The sequence below is a fragment of the Vanessa cardui genome, chromosome 25 (genome assembly GCF_905220365.1).
Source record: "Vanessa cardui chromosome 25, ilVanCard2.1, whole genome shotgun sequence".
In the NCBI taxonomy this organism is placed as follows: Eukaryota; Metazoa; Arthropoda; class Insecta; order Lepidoptera; family Nymphalidae; genus Vanessa; species Vanessa cardui.
The window spans coordinates 7,440,451-7,465,404 of NC_061147.1; the positions used below are offsets into that span (position 1 = coordinate 7,440,451).

Sequence of the window (24,954 nt, forward strand, 5' to 3'; positions counted from 1 at the left end):
TAACTGATGAGCGGGTGGTATCTACCCAGACGGGCTTGCACAAAGCCCTACCACCTAGTTAAAATTTGAAATGAAATTTATTATTTATTGAACTAAAATCTAAACATCACTTTATATTGCGTCTGCAGCTATCTTCAAATCAAATCAAATCAAATCAAATCAATTTTATTGAAGTAAACTTCACAATGAAGCGTTTTTGAATCGTCAATAATCAAATACTACCACCGTTTCGGAAAGCAGCTTCTAGCGAGAAGATAGATAGCTTCATCGTCTTTATCATATGATTCAATTTCACGCGTTTTATTATCACGATTCTTTACACATATATGCTCTACAATGTACTTTATGTTTAGTATATATACAACTAAACTCTGTTCCTTTTTTAAATTGGTCCTAAGCATGAGTATAAGTAAACACTGCAACTTCAAATATTAGTCAATTCAGCTGTATGGTACGTAGACCACGAATTAGAATTTCCCGAAATTTTACATATGATTGTGAAGGATAACCATTTTTAATGAAACTTTACAGGACATTCAGTAATGTATTTATCTATGAAGTCGCACAGATGATATCGGTTGTATAACTTGTATATAACAATATTATAATATTAAGTATTTTGATTATTTATATATCTGAAAAAATAGGCCAACTCTTGTCCATGAAATACACACACTAAGATAAAAATAATCAGCTTGTTTGTTTTAGTTCGATCTATCTTGATATAAAAACAATTTAAGAACAATATAAATAGTGGAATCTTTATATGTAAGAAGTAGCATCTTCATACATTCCTTTTTTAAATTTTAAAGTATTATTATTATCAGACAAATTTCGCTTAAAACGTTTTTAAACGGTAGGTATTAACGAATATGACGATTATTATGCATGAGAGAGATCTGCCAAAATTTCAATGGGCGGGGCGCAGGGGCGTGTCCAGGGGCGTGGCTTGTCGGTTATTGACCCCTAGAGGATGCGATAACAAGCCTCTATATGGTGAGGTTTAGTAAGACCATTTGCAATTCTATGACCGCTAACTACGGAAATCCTTATTAAATACGCAATTAACGTTCTTAAGCTCTGGTATTAAAGTTCATAATGGCTTATCAATGTACCTCCGTTGTGCATGGTGTTCTTAAAGATCAGGTTAATTTCTGTAAAGATAGCCTTAAAACTGTGTTTAAATTAAATTATGTTTGGACGACTTTTCCGGGTATGATTAAGTTATCGCCCCGACATTTTATGTTCTATCCTTATATCATATCTTGGCGGTCTACAACACAGATATCGAATAACACTTTTTCAATAGTTTTTTTTTTTTTAATTTTCAACCAGCACGTGTCTAATGATACTCTGCCACAAATGATTATTATTCCATAATAGAAAAATAGTTTATTTAATATTTTAATCTATTACTTTTATACATTAATGTAGATACTATGAACTAGTATAGAATATATATATACATATATATGTGTTTACATGGCAATTAATTTTGAATGCCTACTTTTCTAAAGAATTTCTAATACTTGGCGGTAGGGCTTCGTGCAAGCCCGTCTGGGTAGGTACCACCCACTCATCAGATATTATACCGCTAAATAACAGCACTCAGTATTGTTGTGTTCCGGTTTAAAGGGTGAGTGAGCCAGTGTAATTACAGGCATATATAAGGGACATAACATCTTAGTTCCCAAGGTTGGTGGCACATTGACGATGTAAGGAATAGATAATATTTCTTAAAACTTCATCAACTATATGAATGCAGTTATGAACGCTTGCTAAAGATATGTATCTATCAGGGGGGTAGATAGGATATACATACACATCGCATTATAGATTCGTACTCGTGCTGTTTATTAAAATTGACTATCAATCCGACCCGACTTTCCACGGGAGCAAATAATTATTATAGAAAATAAATTGACAGACATTAAGAGCCTTTAAGTATCCCACTTCCGGGCTCTCTCTTCTCTCTTTGAAGAGAATGTTTTTGGAACATATACCACGCTGTTCCAATTCGGATTGGTGGAATTTTCAAGTCCAATTTGACATACATATAATTTTTTCTTCTATAGGAATAATATAAATTTCGATCATCAGTTTATTTTAGAATAAGATGATAACTTCCGGAGACAACCCCCTTCATACAAACAAACAAATTATAGGTACCTCTTTATAGTATTAGTATAATATTTCAAGGCATAATATTTTTCTTATCGAATTTATCATTTTTATACCTAAACAAATTTATGTGTTTATTATATATGCACTTCTTATAAATAAATTGATAAAAAAAATAAATACAAATGAAAAAGTTAAAATGAAAATTTTATTTAGGTATATATATTTGCTTAGCCTTATAAAACAATCAATCAAAAAATCAAAATAAACTTTATTCAAGTGGGCCTTTACAAGCACTTTCGAATCGTCAATTAACAATTAAGTGAAGCTACCACCGGTTCGGAAAATAGATTCTACCGAGAAGAACCGGCAAGAAACTCAGTAGTCACTCTTTTTCAACATTTGAAAAATACAATCATATTAGTTAAATACAATTATATAAGTATGTAATGTAATTATGATAATAAAGATCATGAGAGCTCTCGGAGGTTTAAAATTAAAAATTAGTTAAATAATCCAAATATAGCTACGAAAAGTCTTATATGAAAAATTATTACATCAAAATCTGTCAAGACTTTTAATCGAAGTATTATGAACACACTTCAAAGTTTTATATTGATATATGACAAATACTTGTTACATAGGTATGTTGATTATAATATTATGTATTTATTGTTTCAGATGCTGGAAAGAATAAACTCGGACGAATGCGTTGCTATAAAATTAATAGTAAAAAAAATTGTACCCGTCATAAGATGTACTTAGTGCAATATTATATCAATTAATTATAATAATAATTTAAATGGATTCAAATCAATTGAACGGTGATTTTGTATAAACATATTATTTAATATTATTATTATATTATTAATAATTGATGAAGTGTTTCTGTCATAAATGTTATTGGATAAGTGAACTGTGCTAAGTGAATACAACAACAATGACTTGAACTTAAATAAAATAATAATTTATTTATAACATAAAAGTGACATGATAGTATAAAAGTGAAGCAAGATTGAAGTGTTTTCAAGTGTTTGTGATAAAATGCGGTATTTATGAGTGACTGTTGCGAACAGAGCTGCGGGATGTACACCACGTGGTACAGCCGCGGGGAGGGTGGTATGCACCACCACCAGATGGGGCAACTGTACCACGGCGCGCCCATGATAAAGACCGAGGCGGGGGTGAACAGTGACTGCATGATGGCGGTCGATTACGCTCCACCGATTAAGGTTAGTCCAGATCATTTTATAATTAATACAGTTAAGTGTGTACAGTAAGTAACATTGTAATAATTGATATACTTAACACTTCAGGATCATTGTATTAACTTGGAGGTAGGGCTTTAGGATAGGGTACGGAGCATGGGTAGATATCACCCACCCAGGTGAGTGAGCCAGTGTAATTACAGGCTCAAGGATACGTCTTAGTTCCCAAGGTTGATGGCGCATTGGCGTAAGGAATGGTTAATATTTCTTACAGTGCCAACAGTCAACAACGCCCATAGGTAAGGGCGTTGTTAACTACTTACCATCAAGTCACCCATACGTGCGCCAACATACGCCATTAAAAAAAAAACGAAAGTCCTATGCTAAGTGATTTGACACTTGTTACAATCCTGTTCCTCCTAAACAGATGTAAAAAAATAGACCTACTAGACGACCTCCGTGGTCGAGTGGTGTTTACACCGGTTTGTGACCACTCCGAGGTCCTGGGTTCGATTCCCAGGCGAGTCGATGTAGATTATCATTTGTTTTCTATGTTGTCTTGGGTCTGAGTGTTGGTACCGTCGTTACTTCTAATTTTCCATAACACAAGTGCTTTAGCTACTTACATTGGGATCAGAGTAATGTATGTGATGTTGTCTCATATTTATTTATAATTTATTTAAAAAAAAAAAAACTTATATCGTCGGAAGACAACAATTTTTAAAAATAGAATAATATTTAGACCAAATAATACAATGACCAGTATTTTTACTAGACTAGAATAGGCTATTTGACAATGCGAAAAATAAATTGTGAATTATTGTAATCAGTGTAGATTATGACTTTAAATATGATTATTTACTAACGAAAGTTGAAAATAATACTGAATTTCTTCAAAAATCCATAAATAAAAATGCATTTTTTCAAACGTTTGTCACGTGACTCAAAACGCTCCTGATTGGCCGGGCTTATGATGAAGTCGCTAAATATAGAATTATTAATATGATATTTTTCGGCAAATATGTACTAGAAATAAACAACCCAACTTTTACTGGGCTACTTAACCTCAAATAATATAAAATGGATCTTAAAACCAGTCAAATAGCCTATAACTCGCAAATTTTTGATTACTAATACAATTAATTTCGTTCGACGAAACGAAACTTGATGCGTTACGTAATACGGAGCGCAGAATAAGATTAAATCTTGATTTATTTATAAGAAGAACTAACAAGTATTACGTTTATGTTTTTTATAAACACCTTTTTCTCATATAAAAGAATCCTATTCCGCGAAAAACTTGTAAAGCAGTATTTGTAAAAACTAAGCTATGCCTCGAGTTACATTCACTCCATCCCGCATCAATGCGTAAGTTGCGTTACTAAGGCTGAGCAACCAGTAAAGCTTTGCTGTACAAAGCTATTTCACATATTTTTCACATTAGAATTCATTATATTATTCTATTTTAACTTATTGACTTTATTTAGCCAGCTAATAAATATGATCGTCTCTTTCAGCGTCAATTAAATATAACCTTCATCATAATTCTTGATAATATACTTCAAATTTTTTTTTAAACATTACGTATACCACTGCATTTATGTCATCAGTAATTTAAGCCATATCCTACATTGACACAGCATCAACGACTTTGAGGACTATGATGTTATGTACAGTCGGGGTAAGAAAAGGTTCGTCACCAAAAGATCTACTTTTGTGTGCTCAGTATGAGCGATAATCTGCTTTACAGATCGAGAATGACATATGGCGTCGCAACGATTCGATGTTTAGATTCAAAAGGTACTAAGTGATAAAGAAATGAATTTGAAAACTGACGAAGGTTTTCTTACTCTTATCTCACAGTTATATTGGCTCACCTATCCTTCCATATTTTCCATTTTCCAAACAGAACAACACTGGGCAGGCATTTACCCAGACGGTTTTCCACTAAGCCTTAATCTTATTGATCAATAACGATTCCTGTTATAATAGTCAAGAATTAATTTACTTTCTAATGACTTCATGGTCAGAATTCAGCAAATGAATATAATTATCTGTGTACATCTCATCATATATCTTTGTATATCTCCCGTAACGTGGTGGTGAGCATGCCTTAAATGCGTTTAATGAGATAGTTCCGTTCCTATTAGGTTTGGCTCGACAGACAGACACTACTCTTATCATTCGATATAGGGAGTAAAAACGCATAGTATAGATCTTTAAATAGTACATTTTACATTCCAATCGGAAGCTATAATATGTTTGTGAGTTCATTAACCTTATAATTTTTTCTTCTTTGCATCTTATTCTGGTATAACCGATGCGCGCTTAGATCTTCTGAATAGAATAAGTACGTAAAATTCACCAGGTATAAAACTTAAATTGTTATATTATATATATAAATAACGGCTGATTGTGGGTTCAAACCCCGGTAAGCACCACTGAATAAACAACTGCCTGTAAATTCCCACTGCTGGGCTAAAGGCCTCCTCTCCCTTTGAGGAGAAGGTTATTGGAACATATTATACCACGCTGTTGTGTTGTGTTGTGTTAGGTTAGTGGAATACACATGTGGCAGAATTTCTATGAAATTTGTCACATGCAGGTTTCCTCACGATGTTTTCCTTCACCACTGTTTAATCATCGGTGCTTGCCTGGGTTTGAACCTACAATCATCGGTTAAGATGGGCCATCTCGACTCACTAACCACTGAATATTCATGTGCTTAATTTGTGTTTATAATTCATCTCGTACTCGACGGTGAAGGAAAACACTGTGAGGAAAGCTGCATGTGTCTAATTTCATAGAATTTTTGCCACATGTGTCTTCCGACCAACCAACCCGCATTGGAACTGCGTGGCGGGATATGTTCCGAACCTTCTTCTTAAAATGAGAGAGGAGGCCTTAGCCCAGTGGGAAATTCACAGGCTGCTGTTTTCGTTGTTGTTGTAGTGACATATATGTATACTATATATTTACCTGTTAAAATGTTTAAAGTTTTTATCCGCATTTAACTGCCTCGTCCAGCTTGATACAGGGCAACAGATATCGAGGTTCTGATTCAGTCCCTAGATCAGGCTGATAAATTAAATAGGCTATAGAAGACATTCTCAGTCACAACCCAAAGACTGTAAGTTGGAAGTGTACAGGCCTATACATCGGTAAGCAAGAAAAGTTTTTTTTTTTTTTTATAAATATGAGACAACATCACATACATTACTCTGATCCCAATGTAAGTAGCTGAAGCACTTGTGTTATGGACAATCAGAAGTAACGACGGTACCACAAACACCCAGACCCGAGCAACATGGTAAACTAATGGTAATCTACATCGACTCGGCCGGGAATCGAACCCGGGACCTCGGAGTGGCGTACCCATGAAAACCGGTGTACACACCACTCGACCATGGGGGTCGTCAAAAAGTTGTTAGTCTTTAAGCTATTGGATCTCATTGGATTATGAGAGTGACTGAACAGAAATTTGCTCTTAACAATGGTGACCGCTAATCGTGGTTGTATTTTACCAGAATATTTATATTTATACGATTACACGACTAGCACTGGTTAGGCCTTTGGAGAAACATCATAAGAAGGTACTATAAAATTGTAGATGTTTAAAATATTTGCTTTAAAATCAATGTCATAATGCGACCTCCATGGAACATTCATTAAAACTTCTTTTCGTCTATTACAAATTCAGTCTAAAAATTACAGTTTATATTTAAGCTTTCAATTGATTTCATTCATCATCATGCATAAATTATTTAACATTTAGATGACAGAGGTAAAGTCTATTTAAAATAGATTTTTCATTTTCTATTTAAAATGTCTCTGTAAATTTTTTTTCGTATTGAAGAGAATAATTGAAAGATTAGATGAATTAAATGCAACAAATGAAAGGCCTACTGCGAAACGGATGGTCGATTATGACTGTGAAATTTTGATTCAGCAGTTAAATAATTAAATAATTAATTTTACGATGAAATTATCCATACCCAAGTAGACATATTTCTCTTTTATACTAATGAATCAATTATAGGTAATAATAATTATTATTATTATTACCTAAATGTTTTTGTGCAATGCATCTGTCATTTGTTTTATTAATAAATTTGAACCGTGCGAAGCCGGGACGGGTCGCAATTAAACTGCGTTAGATTTCAATAACAATTAAATTTTAATCAAGAGACATATTCATTAATTAGCTTTGGTTTATATTATATAATGAAAGTGATTATAAATAACAAATTTATAATCTTAAACGAATCATTTTAATTAAAAAAATAAAATCCAATCACCGAAAAGGAAACAAAACGAGATAAACATTTCAAATAACAACACCGCAATTACTCTCCCAGCATCCACAACCGATCGGGATGCTTCCACGATCTTCAGCCGTTATCTTAAACTTTAATTACACCGCCGATGTTTACTCGTTTCGCAGATATGTCAAAGTTACCTGTTGTAAATCTACACATAGCAGAGTTAATGCGGCTCCGGAGAGGATGGGAAATAATCGGGACCTAAGAGCAATCTTGAATTCATTTACTTCGAAAGAGCGTAGGTATCATCGCGTTCAATTCAAATCAAAATAAACTTTATTCAAGTAGGCTTTTACGAGCACTTTTGAATCGTCATTTAACAATCAAGTGAAGCCACCACCGGTTCCGAAAGTAGATTCTACCGAGAAGAACCGACAAGAAACTCAGTAGTTACTCGTTTTTCAACATTAAAAAAATACAGTCATATTAATAATTGGCATTCAATTCAAATCATTTTATAATAGTTTTCTATGTTGTCTTCGGTCTGGGTGTTTGTACCGTCGTTACTTCTGAATTTCCATAACACAAGTGCTTTAGCTACATTTGGATCAGAGTAATGTAGGTGATGTTGTCCAATATCTATCTATACATATAATAAAATTGGAGTGTCTGTTTATAATATTAAAAAAGCCCTTTTTTACTCAACGCATGTGTATGTATACAGTGCATATACCAAAATAACAATTTTTACAATTTCTGTTTGTCTGTTAGAATATCTGATGAGTTTAGTACCAGTATCTACTCTGATGAGCTTGCACAAAGTCCTACCCCTAATTAGTTATTTATAGGTTCTACTTTTACTTTGACATATAAAAATTAATATATGTTTTATTTTATTTTTGAATGAGACGAGATGGCCAGTGGTATGGTATGAACGCGTGCATTGCGTCTTATGGAACCACCGGATATCCAAGTGCTTAATTGGTGTTTATCATTCCTCGGTGGTGAAGGCAAACATCGTCAGGTAACCTACACGAGGACTAGGAACCTAGGACAATTACAGTCTGTTATTACATTTTACTATATTTTATTTGTATTGTCTATGTAGTTTATTTTATTGTAATATAAATGTATATGATTGAAATGACAGAGGCCTGCCTTACTGCCAATAAATCCAGACTAACTGTTTGAAATACCATGATTTTACATATTATCGGTCCTAGGTATATCCTGAAATATAATTCAGTCCTCCTTCCTGCTTTAAATTATATATCTTCCAATATACTAATACTATTGACCATTTTAAATAATAACAATAAACATTTATTATAAATGTTATAAATGTAATACTCATTTTAAAAATAGAAAGAAATACAAAAATGATGTAACGATGTTTTAATTGCGGACATTCGAAATTCGAATTCTTTTTTTTTTATTTACAAAAAAACAAATGCACGACAGCTAACCTGTTTACAGCATTCGTATAAACTGCAAAATTAAATACAAGAAATGTGTTACAAGCATTTAATTTGTTTTTATTTAAGCTACTTGACTTGACTTTATAAAGCGCTAAATCTATCACTTGTGTTAATTTAAACAATGACATTCTGTATTTTTATCATTTCTGTATTCATTTTAAGGTTTAGAAAATTAGACCCACAGAAGAGAATACCACAAGAAATGATTTGAACAGAATACAGCTTTAATTTGTTTAATTTCTGTTTATCTTATAAAGCGCTTTAGCGCTGAAAAATTACGTTATTACACTTAAGTATGTTTGGTACCAATGCAATGCCAAAATTGGAACATAATATGTAGGTACTTTGTTACAAGGCGAAATTTTAATTACACAAACATATATTCAATTAAATCAATTAATAACCATTACTAGTAATCTTTTTATAATACATACTATATACACAACATGTCTACTCTGTACTTAAGTATGAATGCTCAGTTAACTGAGTCATTGAAATACTCTTTCAAACGAAGTGCATGCATTGCATTTGAGTCAGTATTTTCATTCTATGCGTGTCAATTGTAGATTTTTCATACTCTAGCAAACAGTAACTTTGCCTGCATATGTAACGTAAATAAAAATTATTATTAAATAAATATATATTTTTATTTATTTATAGAATAAACCTTAAGTAACCTAAAAAAATTAATGAAAAAATAATAAACTATATCATAGTAATTTTAATGTTATTGTTTTTTAAATTATATTGAAAATAAAGTATTCCACGATCGAAAGCTTTTCGAAAATAAGTAATTAGATTACTCCTTAAGTAAAACATTATTTTCTTACTTGAATACTATTCAACTTTAATTAACAACGAAAGAATTTTAATACTAAAATTACTTAAAGCGAGTCGAAGGTACAGTCGTACTTTAGAATATTATTAATACTTTAAGATATATAAATACCAGACAGAGAAACATTCTAGATCATTCCGAATACCTTTCAAGTAATTAAAGATTCCTTTTTTTATTGTTTAAGCAAAGATCGATATATATTTAACATAAATCGCGAGACGGCCAGACAGCATGTTTGCACGTCTCAGACTCTTAATTATATCTAGACTACTAGTTAATAATTGAATTTATAATTTTATATTATTATTTGAGATACCCATTGCTTTCAAGTAATCAGGTGACTTTAATTGAGCTTCTAGCAAACCCGTCTTAGTACCACATATAGGTATCATATATTAATCACTATCACAGCATTAATACTTAGCTATTGTTGTGTACAATTTCCTTAAAAAATATAGTTGTTGTTTGAAATTAATAAGTTTAGGTAACAACAACAACAGCCTGTAAATTCCCACTGCTGGGCTAAAGGCCTCCTCTCCCTTTAAGGAGAAGGTTTTTGGAACATATTCCACCACGCTGTTCCAATGCGGGTTGGTAGAATGTACATGTGGCAGAATTTCTATGAAATTTGTCAAATGCAGGCTACCTCACGATGTTTTCCTTCACCGCTGAGCACGAGATGAATTAGGAAGACAAATTAAGCACATGAATCAGCGGTGCTTGCCTGGGTTTGAACCCGCAATCATCGGTTAAGATGCACGCGTTCTAACCACTGGGCCATCTCGACTCATTATTGTGTACAATTTCCTTAAAAAAATATACATCAGTTGTTTGAAATTAATAAGTTTAGGTAGATACAGGTTATAATTCAATTCGAGGTGGTCAGTGAAAGAAATGTTGTAAGGAACTCAGCACGTTTCTGATAGAATATCAGCATTTGCAACGGCCTGCACCAACATCGATAGAAGAATTGTTGTAAGTGTATTCTACGTATCATACCGTATGTTACTTTTCTGTAAATATTCCAAACGGTACAGAAACATACTGCATCAAAAGTAGATCAAACTCATGTAAATTTTTCCAAATGATTTTTATTACTTTCAAATTCAATAGAAATTACGATTACGGTACCTAGATTAGTTGTTCCAAAATCAAATTAAATTATTTATAGCCATGCTACCTACCTTTCCATTCAAATGACGAGTTTAATTATACTTACCTATAGTTTCTTAATCGCTAATCAATGGCGCCTGACTTGGTAATTCTTATTGGTCGATGGGTGCCGTGCTTTAAGTGACCAATGGGAATTATTTATTCAAATCATGAACATTTAACGTTACAAACAGTTTACATTAACAATCTAACTGTCAACATTTCTGACACTAGATTGTTTCTTACAATAATTAATGCAAAATAAGACGAGAACTAACTCTAATAGATTCTTCAATATATTAAAACGAGTAATATCTATCTTTTTTATCTTATGATATAGGTTGGTAGACTAGCAAATGGGCCACCTGATGTTAATCCGTCAACATCGCCCATAGACAATTGCGCTGTAACAAATATTAACCTTTCCTTACATCGCAAATGCGCCACAAATGTTGGGTACTAAGATGTTCCCAATATTCACTAATATTATATTGATATGCGTAACATAATAGTTCGTGAAATTATGTCCCTTGTACCTGTAGTTATACTGATTCATTCTCCTTTCAAACCGGAAAACAACAATACTGAGTAATATTATTTGGCGGTACAAGATCTGATGAGTGCGTGGTACCCAGCTACCTAGACGAGCTTGCACAGAGTCGTAGGACTAAGAATAATACTGTTTTATTTATATTAATCTGATTAAAAATCATAGAAGGGACAGTTTTTTTGACGTATTAGCAAACAGATACGTCGTTTCGCTCTTATCCTAATTTGTATTCAATTTTGACTGTGTATTGCTCTTTGTTGCTTCATCATAATAGTGCATTTCGTTTGTGTTTTGAGTGTATAAAGATTTTATTGAGATACTTACCAAGTATAATACTTTAGGATCACTACTCTTTATTCCCGTGTTGTGATAATGTGTGAATTGTGAGTTTGAGTAATTGCAGGCACAAGAGTTCTCAAATATGTGGATCTCAACAAAAAAATGACCAATAGCGGTATTTTTATACAACATGAAAAAAACTGTATCAACCAATCATAATCCACAAAAATAATAATTCCGACAAATATTTACAAAAGCAATTTTACTGTAACAAAAACAACAGTGATCCAAAAAATTTTTTTCAACGATTCAATTAAAATTATCAACAATAATTTACCTCTCGGCGTTACCGTTAAATGACAATTATTTTAATCCAGCTGTGATTTTTTAAATATCATCTAGGAAAGCCACGCATCGGTACACAGGGTCACCCGTGCCTCGGTGAAAAACGACGGTGAAAAACGATCAACCTGTTCGGTAGCCGACACGCACGGCTGAACAAATTCTGAACGGTTTTGGCGTCGGGCGATATCTTGCATTAACAATATTTCTCTTTTTGTATCGTCGATGGCATTTTTTACTATTTTCATTCGTTCTATTGGTGGCTAGTGTTAAGAAAAACTTATCACGTCGTGGCTACGTGAACAATCATCTCGTTATCTGTTGACTTAGCCACTTGTCCGGTGAATGACCAGATCCATTGATACCGGGTGAATGGGTGACGATAGTCTGTTTCGTTGTGGTTGCTGTTTTCAATTTCTTGCTTATTACATTGATGCGACATATTATTTTAGTAATTGTTACGGGTAACAACCTCCTTGGTCAGATATTTAAGGAGTTGATTATTTAATCTGTGAAATAACAAATTTTGTAACTACAGATATATTTAAAAAGTTAAAGGAGAAACAGTTAGAGGATAAATAAAAATACCGTTAATATTATCTGATTTTTATTTCAATTGCAGCTATGATGAGTATCTGATTCACCATAAGACTCTTGACAGCTAGGTAATTAGTTATGTCAATAAAAATCTAAGAAGCTAGCAAATACGATGGAGATATATTGAGTGGATTATGAGTACCTATGACCTCACGATGACATTAGAACCACTGATGCAAACCACCGTACTTTATTGCAAAATTCAATTGCAAGATTTGACCAGATACTAAGGTTTGAAGTTGAATAATTTTGACCGAAAACATTCCCTAATACTGATACATAAAATATGACCGTCTTAATTTAAAAAATTGTCAGAACTAATATTTTCTAAATCAGTACGTTTATACATCTTTATACTGCATGAGGCTTTGTGATTGAATTCGAACATTTCTACAGCTTTCCATTATCTTTGTTGATATATGTATATTTGTAATGTATGTCCTTTTCGTGTATGTGAAATATTATTGTTTGTTTAGGCATATACTTTCTTTCTTTACTAACTCACCTTGTTTTGTTCTTTGTATGTTATTTGCCATTATCGAAATCAGTACCTCGGAGGTTAACTGTAGTAATTTGGTTCTAGATTATAGGAGGAAGGAAAAGTTTTGTGGAGAGATGCGAGGTTCGCTGATCGGTCTTGAGATTGGCCGCCGTTACCGAAAACGGCAAATGTCTGTCATCACCTTAAAGAAATAAACATTCACAAGCAAGGCAATGCTAGTAAATAAGTGATAGGTTCCGTATATTGCAAATTCAAATCCGTAATACAATAACAATGAAAAGACTAAGAACACTGTAATAATAAAATGTTAAGAATTTTAACTAAACAAATTTAAAACAAAATACCTTCCGAAGTTATTCTCTACGAAAGTATTTGAAGACGAAAAAAAAATCTATGAATAATCATCAGGTCGCCATGTTTGTGTTTATCGTGAACCCGATATGGTCACATGACGAGAAAACTTTTCGTTTCAATGACATATACAGTTTAAATTAACATACGAGATATATGTTTGCATAGTTATTTGAGGAATAAACCGGTATTGTTGCAATATTTATGTATAAATCTTCTGTATGTGCATAAGTCAGCTCCTTAGTCACCTAGGAGCTAAAGAATCGTTAAGGAATAAATTTAGAGAAATCAAGATATTGACTGTTGCTTCTCAATATATATTCTGCAATGTTATGTATGTACGAAAAAATATTAATGATTTCATGAGAAAATGTGATACTCATAGCATTGGTACAAGAAACAAACACAAACTTGTTACTCCTGTTACTCGACTACATAGAGTCAGTAACTCCTTTGTGGGGCAATGTATACGGTTTTACAACAGGATCCCAGAAAGCGTTCAAAATGCCTCTGTTACCAAATTTAAGAAAATTATTAAGGAACGCTTGTGTGCAAAAGGTTACTATACAATTAATGAGTTTATGATCGATAGCACACCTTGGGAATGAAACGATCGCCTCCTGGCTATTTCATCTCATATTAAATTGTTTAAATAATATATGAGACAACTAAAAAAAAAGAAACCCGCTGAGTTTCTTTCGCCGGTTCTTCTCAGGTCAGGGTATTTTCTTTTCCGAACCGGTGGTAGTGTTTCAATTGACCATCAATAAGAAAGTGTAATGCTTCTATATTGAATAAAGTTATTTGAGTTTGTTTGAAAAAGTTGGACCGATTTTGAAGTTTTTATATCTTGGGGAGATGTCGATGATCCCAAGCCCAGAGAAACGATGACTGGATGTCGTGAGGTAGGACTAGAGAGCAAATAGATTTAGACAAGATGATACTAAAGATGAGGCTCAATGCCATGAACATGCCTATTTCCAGCGTCTATATTCCAACTGGAAGGCAGACTGGAAAAAAGCAGGATTAATAAATGCCAGGAAAAGAAGAAAAATCAAAAATTAAATAACTAACGAAGATGGGAAACGCAGTTTGTGTTTTCTGGGGCCAATTACATCCATTCTATATTTATATATTCTTTATTATAATCTACCATATGGTCCTTTCACCTATCTAAATAGACATTGCCTCTATGAAAAATATAAATTAATTCGTCTTAGAAGATGTTGTGATACTGTAATTAGCTAAGTCACAGATGAATGCCTACTGGCTCACCCTTCAAATTGGAAAAAAATCCACTGGCAATATGACTGATGGTTTGTTACAGGATGATCGAAATGATAAAGATGGTTTGTCATTTATTTTCACGGTGAGATTTCTTTCTCGGCTTCTTCATATTAGGTATTCGTCTAGTGAATATTATATTAAATCAAAAACAACATATTTTTCTCAACAATCTCGTTAATACCTACACTAATTGCCATTTTATGATCATCATCGTTAATGACTACAAGAAGCAACAATTTAAGCGCTAAGATTTGAGTCTTTTGTGTCTTTGTTACACTGGCTCACTCACCTTTGAACCAACAATATCATTGCTCTTTAGCGGTAGAATAACGCTTTCTGAACACCAAAAAATAGACATGTAATAATAATAATAAATTAATTTATTCTTCCCCACAGACATTACAGTTTTATTTTTCATGCCTCAATTATAAATACAATTGTTTGAGCAGGGTCAAACTAGGTTGTGGTACTAAGGTACTGTCCCTTTCTAGGATAGACCTATTTATTTTTAATAATCATAATATACGAAGCTCCTTCATATATAGAGAATTATAACCATGTTATGTATAAAGCCTTTTTTTAGTCCTTATAAATTGATTTTGTTTAAATCTACAAATAATCTGCACTTGAAGTAATTTATTATCTTCGTATTTGAATACATTTTAAATAACTTACATCTAAGATTTAACACAGATTAAAAATATGATACAGAACTAAACAATTATTTCCTAGACGATTCGTCGCGCTATCGACATTCCGAAAGCACTATTGACCATGTAAAATTAGAAATCGAAATGGTTCAAAATCAAAATATGCTTTATTAAAACATGTTCTTGCAAGTAGTTTTGATAAAAGTTTAATTTCGATACTGGTTCGGTTGGTTGATACAGAGAACGGCTGACAATAAAATAAATTGTTTATTTTAAGTATTGTTGCAACAGAGTTAGAAAACAAATCTCATTTGATTTTAGTATTTAAGTAAGTTTACAAAACAAAGCTTCTTAATGACACATACATTGGAAATAATAATTAAATCAATTTCACGGATGATGCTGTGCACAGCAGTGACTGCTTAAATCAATAAATAATTTATTATACTAACAGCAGATAAAATTGTGTGCTTTTAAATAAAATTAAAAACAGCGTTATTGTGCACATAGATACGTAGACTATCATAGAACAGGAAAGGTCAATAAACTTGGATTTGATTACATAATACTCGATTTAAAAAAGGAATTAAAGTATTCCATTTTTAAATTATTAAATGCCCATTCTGACCGCTTATAAACATTTCTATGATAAAAGATATATTTATTGAATAGCAAACTTAAACAATTTATTCTTACGTATACTGAAAATATAATCAATACATGTAAATAAAATATATTTTCATATAGATGCTGAAATATATCTTGGCATTATCAATTTTACCGTTTGTCTGGTTTTACGTATAAAAAATATGTTTTTTTTTTATAATTGTCATGTCTTGATTCTATGACCAGTTATGTAAAGCAGAAGCATAGTCATTATCATATTTATAATAATGCGTTCATCATTCAATCGTTAGCTGTATGCAATTAAATTGAATAAATTGAACGATTCCTTATATTTATTTAATGATGTGAATTTTACATTTATTATTACGAATAATTTAATTGAATTACGTATTTTTACATATCATGTGAGATTTAAAAAAACTAACAACTTTTACAATTACATTTTTAATTATTTAAATTTTATAATTTTTTTACTACATTACATATACATATATGTTTAGCGAGTGGGTTAAACATAGATTTATCTCTTTCTGTCTCCATTGATTTGATATGCGAAAGAAGAAGAAGACATTATTTAACTAATTATCCTTTAAACAAAATTTATAGTTAATGCTGAATAACCGTACATATTTCTCAGTTTGAATACCGATATATTTTATTGGTAATTAAGTATAAGCGAAAAACGTCGCCTGTAAAACTTTCATTGCTGGCTTAAGACCTTCTCACGCCTTGAGGAAACGGTTTGGAGCTTAATCCACGCTACTCCAATGCGGGTTGGTGAATTTAATTTGAAATTAGACACATGCAGGTTTCCTCACGATGATTCGTGACACTGCCGAACACAAAACGAGCTTGGCTGGATTTGACTACGCTACCATTTCTTTGAACTTACATGGATGATATTCTCCAGCGACAAAATGCTGGAGTCTTGGAACCTGCTTCTGAAGATAAAGACTTTATCCAGACAGGGTTAGACTTTACTGCAGAGAACTGCTATCTTGAGCACTGAATCCAATGTATTATCACAGTAGTCTACGAAGAATTCTTACAAAAATATAAGGAAGTTAAACTAGCGTGGATAAATTCGTCTCATCCTATGGGATCGGGGAAGTGATCGGGGCTAACGACATTGTGACGTCATTAATCAACTGCACACGAGGGTGTAAACTTAGAACGAGAACCGGGTATGTGACAAAATCATTCCGAAGTCATTCGATCAGTGACTATTGTCTATGTTTTATAGCTTACTTTGTAATATAGGGATATTACTGGTAGTATTTCTTGTAAGCATTTTTGACATTCATCTATTAATTGGCATTGTTTTACAGATAGCGTGATCGATTTGTATCTTAAATAATTTCTATTGTACTAAATAATAGGTTTAACTAGATCAAAGATACACTTGCACGTAAATTTGGTATGAAGGTAGTTCGTGTACCGGGGAAAGACATAAGCTACTTTTTAATTCACACCTCGAGAGGTACAATGGGGGTGAAGTTTTGTGTGCTATATATCTATATATGTTTTGTAAATTTCGCAAGAGTAAAGCCGGCGGGTTCAGCTAGTTTACAATTATTATTTATATTGAAAATCGGAACTGTCATTTTGTGTATGCATTTTATAACCCATGTCATACCTCTAAACACTTTGAAGTGTAATCTATATTTATATTATAAATGTGAAAGTAACTCTGTCTCTCTGTCTTTCGCAATTAAACCGTTGAACTGAATTTGATGAAATTTGATATTAAGCAAACTTGACCTTCAATAAAGGACATAGGGTACTTTTTTGCCTGACACGACAATACGAGAGCGACACGGGCGACTACTAGTCTGTGATGATATTAATATCTTGTTAAGTTAATAGTCGAGATGGCCCAGTGGTTAGAACGCGTGCATATTAACTCGTAACATCGCTGATTCATGTGCTTAATTTGTGTTTAAAATTTATCTCGTGCGGTGAAGGAAAACATCGTGGGGAAACCTGCATGTGTCGGATTTCATAGAAATTCTGCCACATGTGTATTGGAACAGCGTGGTGGAATATGTTCCAAACCTTTTCCTCAAATGGAGAGGAGGCCTTTAGCCTAGCAGTGGGAATTTACAGGCTTTTGTTGTTGTTTGTTTATAAGTTAATAGAATATAAAAAATACAGTTAACTCATTAAAAAATAATTGATATGATTTAATATATTATAAAAGCAGTTATATAACGATTAGCTTAGTCAAATAATCATTCGTTAATGCAATTCTAGATAATTATATTCTAATGGAATATTTTATTAAACTAAATTATTTGCATAATTTTTCATTAAGTATGTTTATTTAAATACAATTATTAAAATGCAATTATCGTTTTTAATTTTTTACATAATGATGTGTTTTTATTTAAAAATATTAAATTTTATGTTTTTACGGATGATTGTTTCGTTCGAACGTTTTGAATTTAAACAAAAACATTGAATCGATTTAATAATTAATAACATAAACTTTTGATAAAAGAAAAACGTTTTCAACCGACTTCAAAAAGGAGGAGGTTATCAATTCGTCTGTATTTTTTTAATTATTATTTTTCAAATTTAATGAGACTATGTGCGAATTATTACTTCTTAGGTAACAAACGTCATACAAATATAAAACCTCCTTTACAATCGATTTGAAATAGCTCAATTTAAGATTTTATTAAATAAATATATGTTCTACATAACTGTCTAATTACATAATTCTTATATATAATTATTCTAAATCTTGTTATGTATATTAATAACATACATATATAATTTTAAATTACATTAATATAAATGTTTATAAAGGATTAATATAATATAAAACCGTTCAAATCAAATCTTATCCTACTTCACTAGAATAAAGTTAAAACTATACAAATCAGTCTACCCGTTTTTAAGTGATCGGGTAACATACATACGACCTACTTCTATTAGAGTTTGTTAACAAATGGATATTTATCAAACACACAATTGACACAAAATAACTCACATATTTATTATGACAATTTTAGAAATGAAATTTGTCATACATATTCAATAACTATTGAATTTCATGCACAGCTATAAGCACATCTAATAATAATTTTGTAACAGAAACGTTTTAGCAAAACCTTAGTAGTGCTAGCTTTACATTCAGTTTTACTTTAAAAATATTTGAAGGTCATAAAAATGAAATGTCTAATGTGACAAATAATGCATATACAAGGTTATACATCTACACAGTGATATGAAGACATCAAGTTGAACGGTCCGTGATGATTCGTCTCCAGTATTTTGAGGAAAAACGTTTGTGGATTTTCGAGTAACTAATTGTCTTTGACAGATTATAAGGCTGAATAATGTTAGACGTTGGATATGACGAGAAAAAATGTATTCGAAAAAAAAATAAGCTAGATTATAATTACAAAAAATAAATCTTAGAGTGCGAAGTTGACATTTATGTTTCATAAGAGTTTACTGTTGTTCGATTTTTTTATTTTTTTTTTTAATTTTGAGACTGAAGTGATCACTAACCATATACATTGGAACCGTAAGAAATATGGACCATCCCTTACAATACGCCAACAGTCTTGGGATGTAACATGCCCCTTGTTCCATATCTTCTATTCTATATTTGGTTTAAATTAGTTCAGACACTCTTTAAGCTGAAACACAACTCGAAGTAATTCTGATTGGTTAATTGATGATAAACTTTGTACAAGACAAAGTTTTTCTACTAAATAAAAATAATATTTATGTATCAGATTTGTAGTGTGTTATTTATAAAATAATAATGTTATATTTTACTACATTATGAATGTTATACGAAACTTACTCATACTCCTTAGTTTGAATACTGGTATTTAATTCCTTTCCACACATAATTTTAGCCAAGTAGCTCGCATATTCGTTTTATCACTTGGAACAAGTTTCGTTACTGCAAACAGTCGACACAGAATTATACAATACTACATTACATTTGACTACCTCCGTGGTCGAGTAGTGTGTACACTAGTTTTCATGGGTACCCCAGCCCGAGTTCGATTCCCAGGCGAGTCGATGTAGAAAAAGTTCATTAGTTTTCTATTTTGTCTTTGGTTTGGGTGTTTGTGGTACCGTCGCTACTTCTGATTTTCCATAACACTTGCTTTAGCTACTTACATAGGGATCAGAGTAATGTATATGATGTTGTCCATTATTTATTTTACAAATACCTTTTAGGTACTTAGAATAATCGAACGCATTTCCTATATACAATTTTCTTTAAATACATATCATATGAGTTTTACAGCATATTCGTTCGAAATTTAAATTAACCACATAAGACAATAACACATTTACGCACACAGTGTCACGTGACGTCGGCTACAATCCACAACAATTAATTTAAAAGACAAACCCTGTTCTTTCAACCGCAGACATCATTAGTATGTGAGTCTTACGGCCTCCGCCTCTGAGTGATAAATGTTATATAGTTGCTTGTGACAAGTTGAATCAAGTTTGAGATGAAATTGTCTGCAATTTTATTGATATATTGCTAAAGATTTATTAATAAAATTCTCATTTATTTTATAATAAAACCATTTATTATTTAATTGCAAATTACTTTTTTTTGGTAGTATTATTTTTTTGTGTCTTGTGATACTGAATACAGCATTTTTTTATGGTATAGGTTGGCGGACAAGCGTATGGGCCACCTGATGGTAAGTATTCACCATCACCCATAGACAATGACGCTGTAAGAAAAATTAACTATTCTTACATCGCCAATGTGCCACCAACCTTGGGAACTAAGATGTTATGTCCCTTGTGTCTGTAGTTACACTGGCTCACTGACCCTTCAAAACGGAACATAACAATACTGAGTACTGTTATTTGGCGGTAGAATAACTGATGAGTGGGTAGTACCCAGACGGACTTGCACAAAGCCCTACCACCACGCGTGTTTATATATTAGTAACTTACATTCAATATTTAAATTGTCCCTATGAATTAAGTGTATAGATGATAGCGTAGCTCAAAGTATCAGATACCTACGTATGCAAAATAATGCATTATCTAATCCCTCGCTCTATAAATTATAACAATGATATCAGAAATACTTCTATACTAATTAGTACTTTTAGAAACGCCTGGAGTTAGGCTCAGGTTCCACCATAGGACACTAATTACTGTAAATAACAGCATTGTAAATCTGTTTATTTGAAATGAGCAACTATGCGAGTTTCTTGCCGTTTCTTCTCGCTAGAAGCTGCTTTCCGAAACGGTGGTAGTATTTAAATATTGACGATTCAAAAGCGCTTCGTTGTGAAGTTTACTTGAATAAAATGGATTTGATTTGATTAATATTATAAATGTGAATGTAGTAACTCTGTCTGTCTGATGCTCTTTCACGACCGAACCAATGAACCGAGTTTAATGAAAATTGCAGTGTGGCAAACTTCAACTCCAAGGAAGAACATTAGAAGGCTACTTTTTTGCCTAACATATGCCAACTAAAAAAAAATTGACCCGCTGGTCCGACGACATTCCCAGGATCGCCGGTAGAAGGAGGATAAGGGAAGGAGAGGACTGATCAACGCACCACGTTGATTGGTCCTCTGGGGGAGGCCTATGTTCAACAGTGGACAGTATTAGGTTGATGAGATATGACAACCGACATCCTAAAACGAGCGAAGCCGCGGGCGAGAGTTGTGTATCTTAACTGTTTATTGGTCCAATTCGGAACATTTCCAGAAGCACATTTTTTACATATATAGAATCATCGTTATCATTCACCTTATACAGTTTAAGAGGTAAAATAAATATATCTTATTAGCTGTAGTCGTATCCGATGGCATATGCCATTGAAAACCTCATTTAAACTTATTGGGCATTAAAATATTTTATTAGCTATTTCTATTCATATTCAATATGAATTTAATAAAATTTTCAAAAATGGTACTGACTTTCGTTCGCCGATTCTGCTCAGGTCAGGGCGTTTTCTATATCGAGCCGTGTTTAATTTGACTATCAATAAGTAAGTGTAATATTTCCACATTGAATAAAGGAATTTGAGTTTGAGTTTGAGTTTTACTAAAAACTCTCAAGATTTAGGACTTTTTGGAACGTGACCAATTTCAATTTGGAATTCAAAAAATGAATTGCTTCTTAGTTGTGTTTAACTCATTAATAGAAACTCGAAATTTTATATTTCTAACTTCAGAGGTAACGATTTTCTTTATAAAAATTCATCATCATCATCATCATCAGCCCTTTTTGTCCACTGCTGGACATAGGCCTCTCCAAGTGCACGCCACTGTGGTCTTTCTCCGGCTACTCGCATCCAGCTCCTGCCTTCCACCTTGCGTAAATCGTAACAAAAATTATAATAATAATAATAAGATAATAATATATATGAGACAACATCACATACATTACTCTGATCCCAATGTAAGAAGCTAAAGCACTTGTGTTATGGAAAATCAGACGTAACGACGTTACCTCAAACACCCAGACCCAAGACAACATAGAAAATTAATAATAATCTACATCGACTCGGCCGGGATTCGAACCCGGGACCTCAGAGTACCCATGAAAACCGGTGTACACACCACTCGACCACGGAGGTCGTCAATTCACCAGGTTTACCATTTTATTAAATAAACCTTCTTCTCTGCGGTCCAGAAATTCCTGTGCAAAATTTCATCCTGTATTTATTTCGTTATACTTAGTCAGTGTGTCGTTTAAAATGAGGACATAAGCTTCTAGTTGAAAATATCTTCAAAGTCGATTCCCATATTTAATTCAAGTTATTTATGAAAAAGTTTTACCTTTATTTGGACGATATTATCGCTCAAATAAAATGGAAGTTATAATTTTAATGAATATGTCGATAAATTCCTAGAGATGTTTATTAATCTCGCGATCCTAACCTCATTCCGTTAAGTGTTTACGCCTTAGAACACAAATTATTATAAAAGTGATATAGATACTACTTTTTCGAAATCAAAATCAAAATAGACTTTATTCAAGTGGGCTTTTACAAGCACTTTTGAATCGTCATTTAACAATTAAGTGAAGCCACCATCGGTTCGGAAAGTAGATTCTACCGATTGAACCGGCAAGAAACTCAGTAGTTACTCTTTTTAAACATTTAAAAAGTAAAGTCATGTTAGTTAATACAATTATTTAAATTAATATATCCTGCCTGGAAGTCAACAGGTATTATTTCCACGCTTTTTTATCGTCCATATTTCATAGTTCATAATGATAATATTTATAACATCTTATAAATTACTCTTTGCATAATTGTTGTGCGAACGGAATAACTAAATAAATAAATAAATAAATATGAGACAACATCACATACATTACTCTGATCCCAATGTAAGTAGCTGAAGCACTTGTGTTATGGAAATCAGAAGTAACGAAGGTAGCACAAACACCCAGACCCAAGACAACATAGAAAACTAATGGTAATAATAACTAATCTACATCGACTCGGCCAGGAATCGAACCCGGGACTAACATGAAAACCGGTGTACACACCACTCGACCATGGAGGTCGTCAAACGAAAACGAATCATTGTTTATACCAAAAAATCTTAAATTTTTGTACATTATGACATTATACTTATATTGGGAAAGTAACTCTGTTTGTCTGTCCGTTGCTCTCGTACGGTCAAATAGCTGAACCGAATTTGATAATAATTGTTATAACGTCAGCTTAAAGTTCAAGCAGGGATATTTATGCCTAACATCGAATAACTAACTCTTAAAACGCGAGCAGAGCTGTGAATGACAGTAATATTTTTATATGCATTTTTCAACTATTCTAGAATACAAATGCAATATGAACCCATTTATTGCTTTTGCTATTATATAGTATTTCCAAATATTCCTACTGAATTTCATTTAAATAAAATAATAAATAATAATAATCTAATATATTACAATAAAACTTACTTCAACGTGCGTTTATATAACAATTTGGCTTTGTGCAAGCCCGTCTGGGTAGGTACCACCCACTCATTAGATATTCTATCGTCAAACAACAGTACTCAGTATTGTTGTGTTCCGTTTTAAAAGGGTGAGTGAGCCAGTGTAACTACAGGCACGAGGGACATAATATCTTATTAGCCAAGGTTAGTGGCGCATTGACGATTTAAGAAATAGTTAATATTTTTTACAGCGTCATTGTCTATAGGTAATGATGACCACTTACCATCAGGTGGCCCATATGCTCGTACGCTAACCTATACAATAAAAAAAAATGTATACATACCTTTATCAGATGGAAATTCGCTTCAAAAGAGGGTATAGGTTCGAACCCAGCTATCTTCAATTGTTTTATACATTACAGACACAAAAGACTGGATTACTTGTTATACTATTTCCAATAGTTTCTATTCTAAGGGGTAAATATGATATGTAATATTTTTTAATATTTTACCATAATTTATCGAGCCATTAACCAAATATGAAAATAATTTCTTGAGAATGCATCGTTTCATATGATATGACAAAACCATTCATGGGTGCATTTCTTTGATGTCGGTTAGGTAGAATTCCTACATAAATGTGCTAATGCCGTTTTAACACTGGAATGCTGATATGTTAGATGTTTTAATTAACATATTTAGCTCCTGTTTAACCTTTTCAATCTTAACTGGGACTTGTTATCTTTTTGATGATCTTATGACAGATAAGATCATACAATTATTACATACATATAAACAATATA

The 24,954-nt window shown here is 32.4% G+C and overlaps 1 protein-coding gene across 5 annotated transcripts in view; it reads left to right on the forward strand.

The window, feature by feature from the left end:
- Positions 1 to 24,954, forward strand: part of LOC124540443 (zinc finger protein rotund-like) — a 199,131-nt gene that overhangs the window by 11,594 nt on the left and 162,583 nt on the right. For all 5 annotated transcript variants that reach the window (XM_047118010.1, XM_047118013.1, XM_047118014.1 and 2 more), the window contains exon 2: positions 2,803 to 3,353. In XM_047118010.1, coding sequence (XP_046973966.1) covers positions 3,177 to 3,353 — 177 coding nt within the window. In that variant the 5' untranslated portion in view covers positions 2,803 to 3,176. The remainder of the gene's footprint in view (positions 1 to 2,802; positions 3,354 to 24,954) is intronic.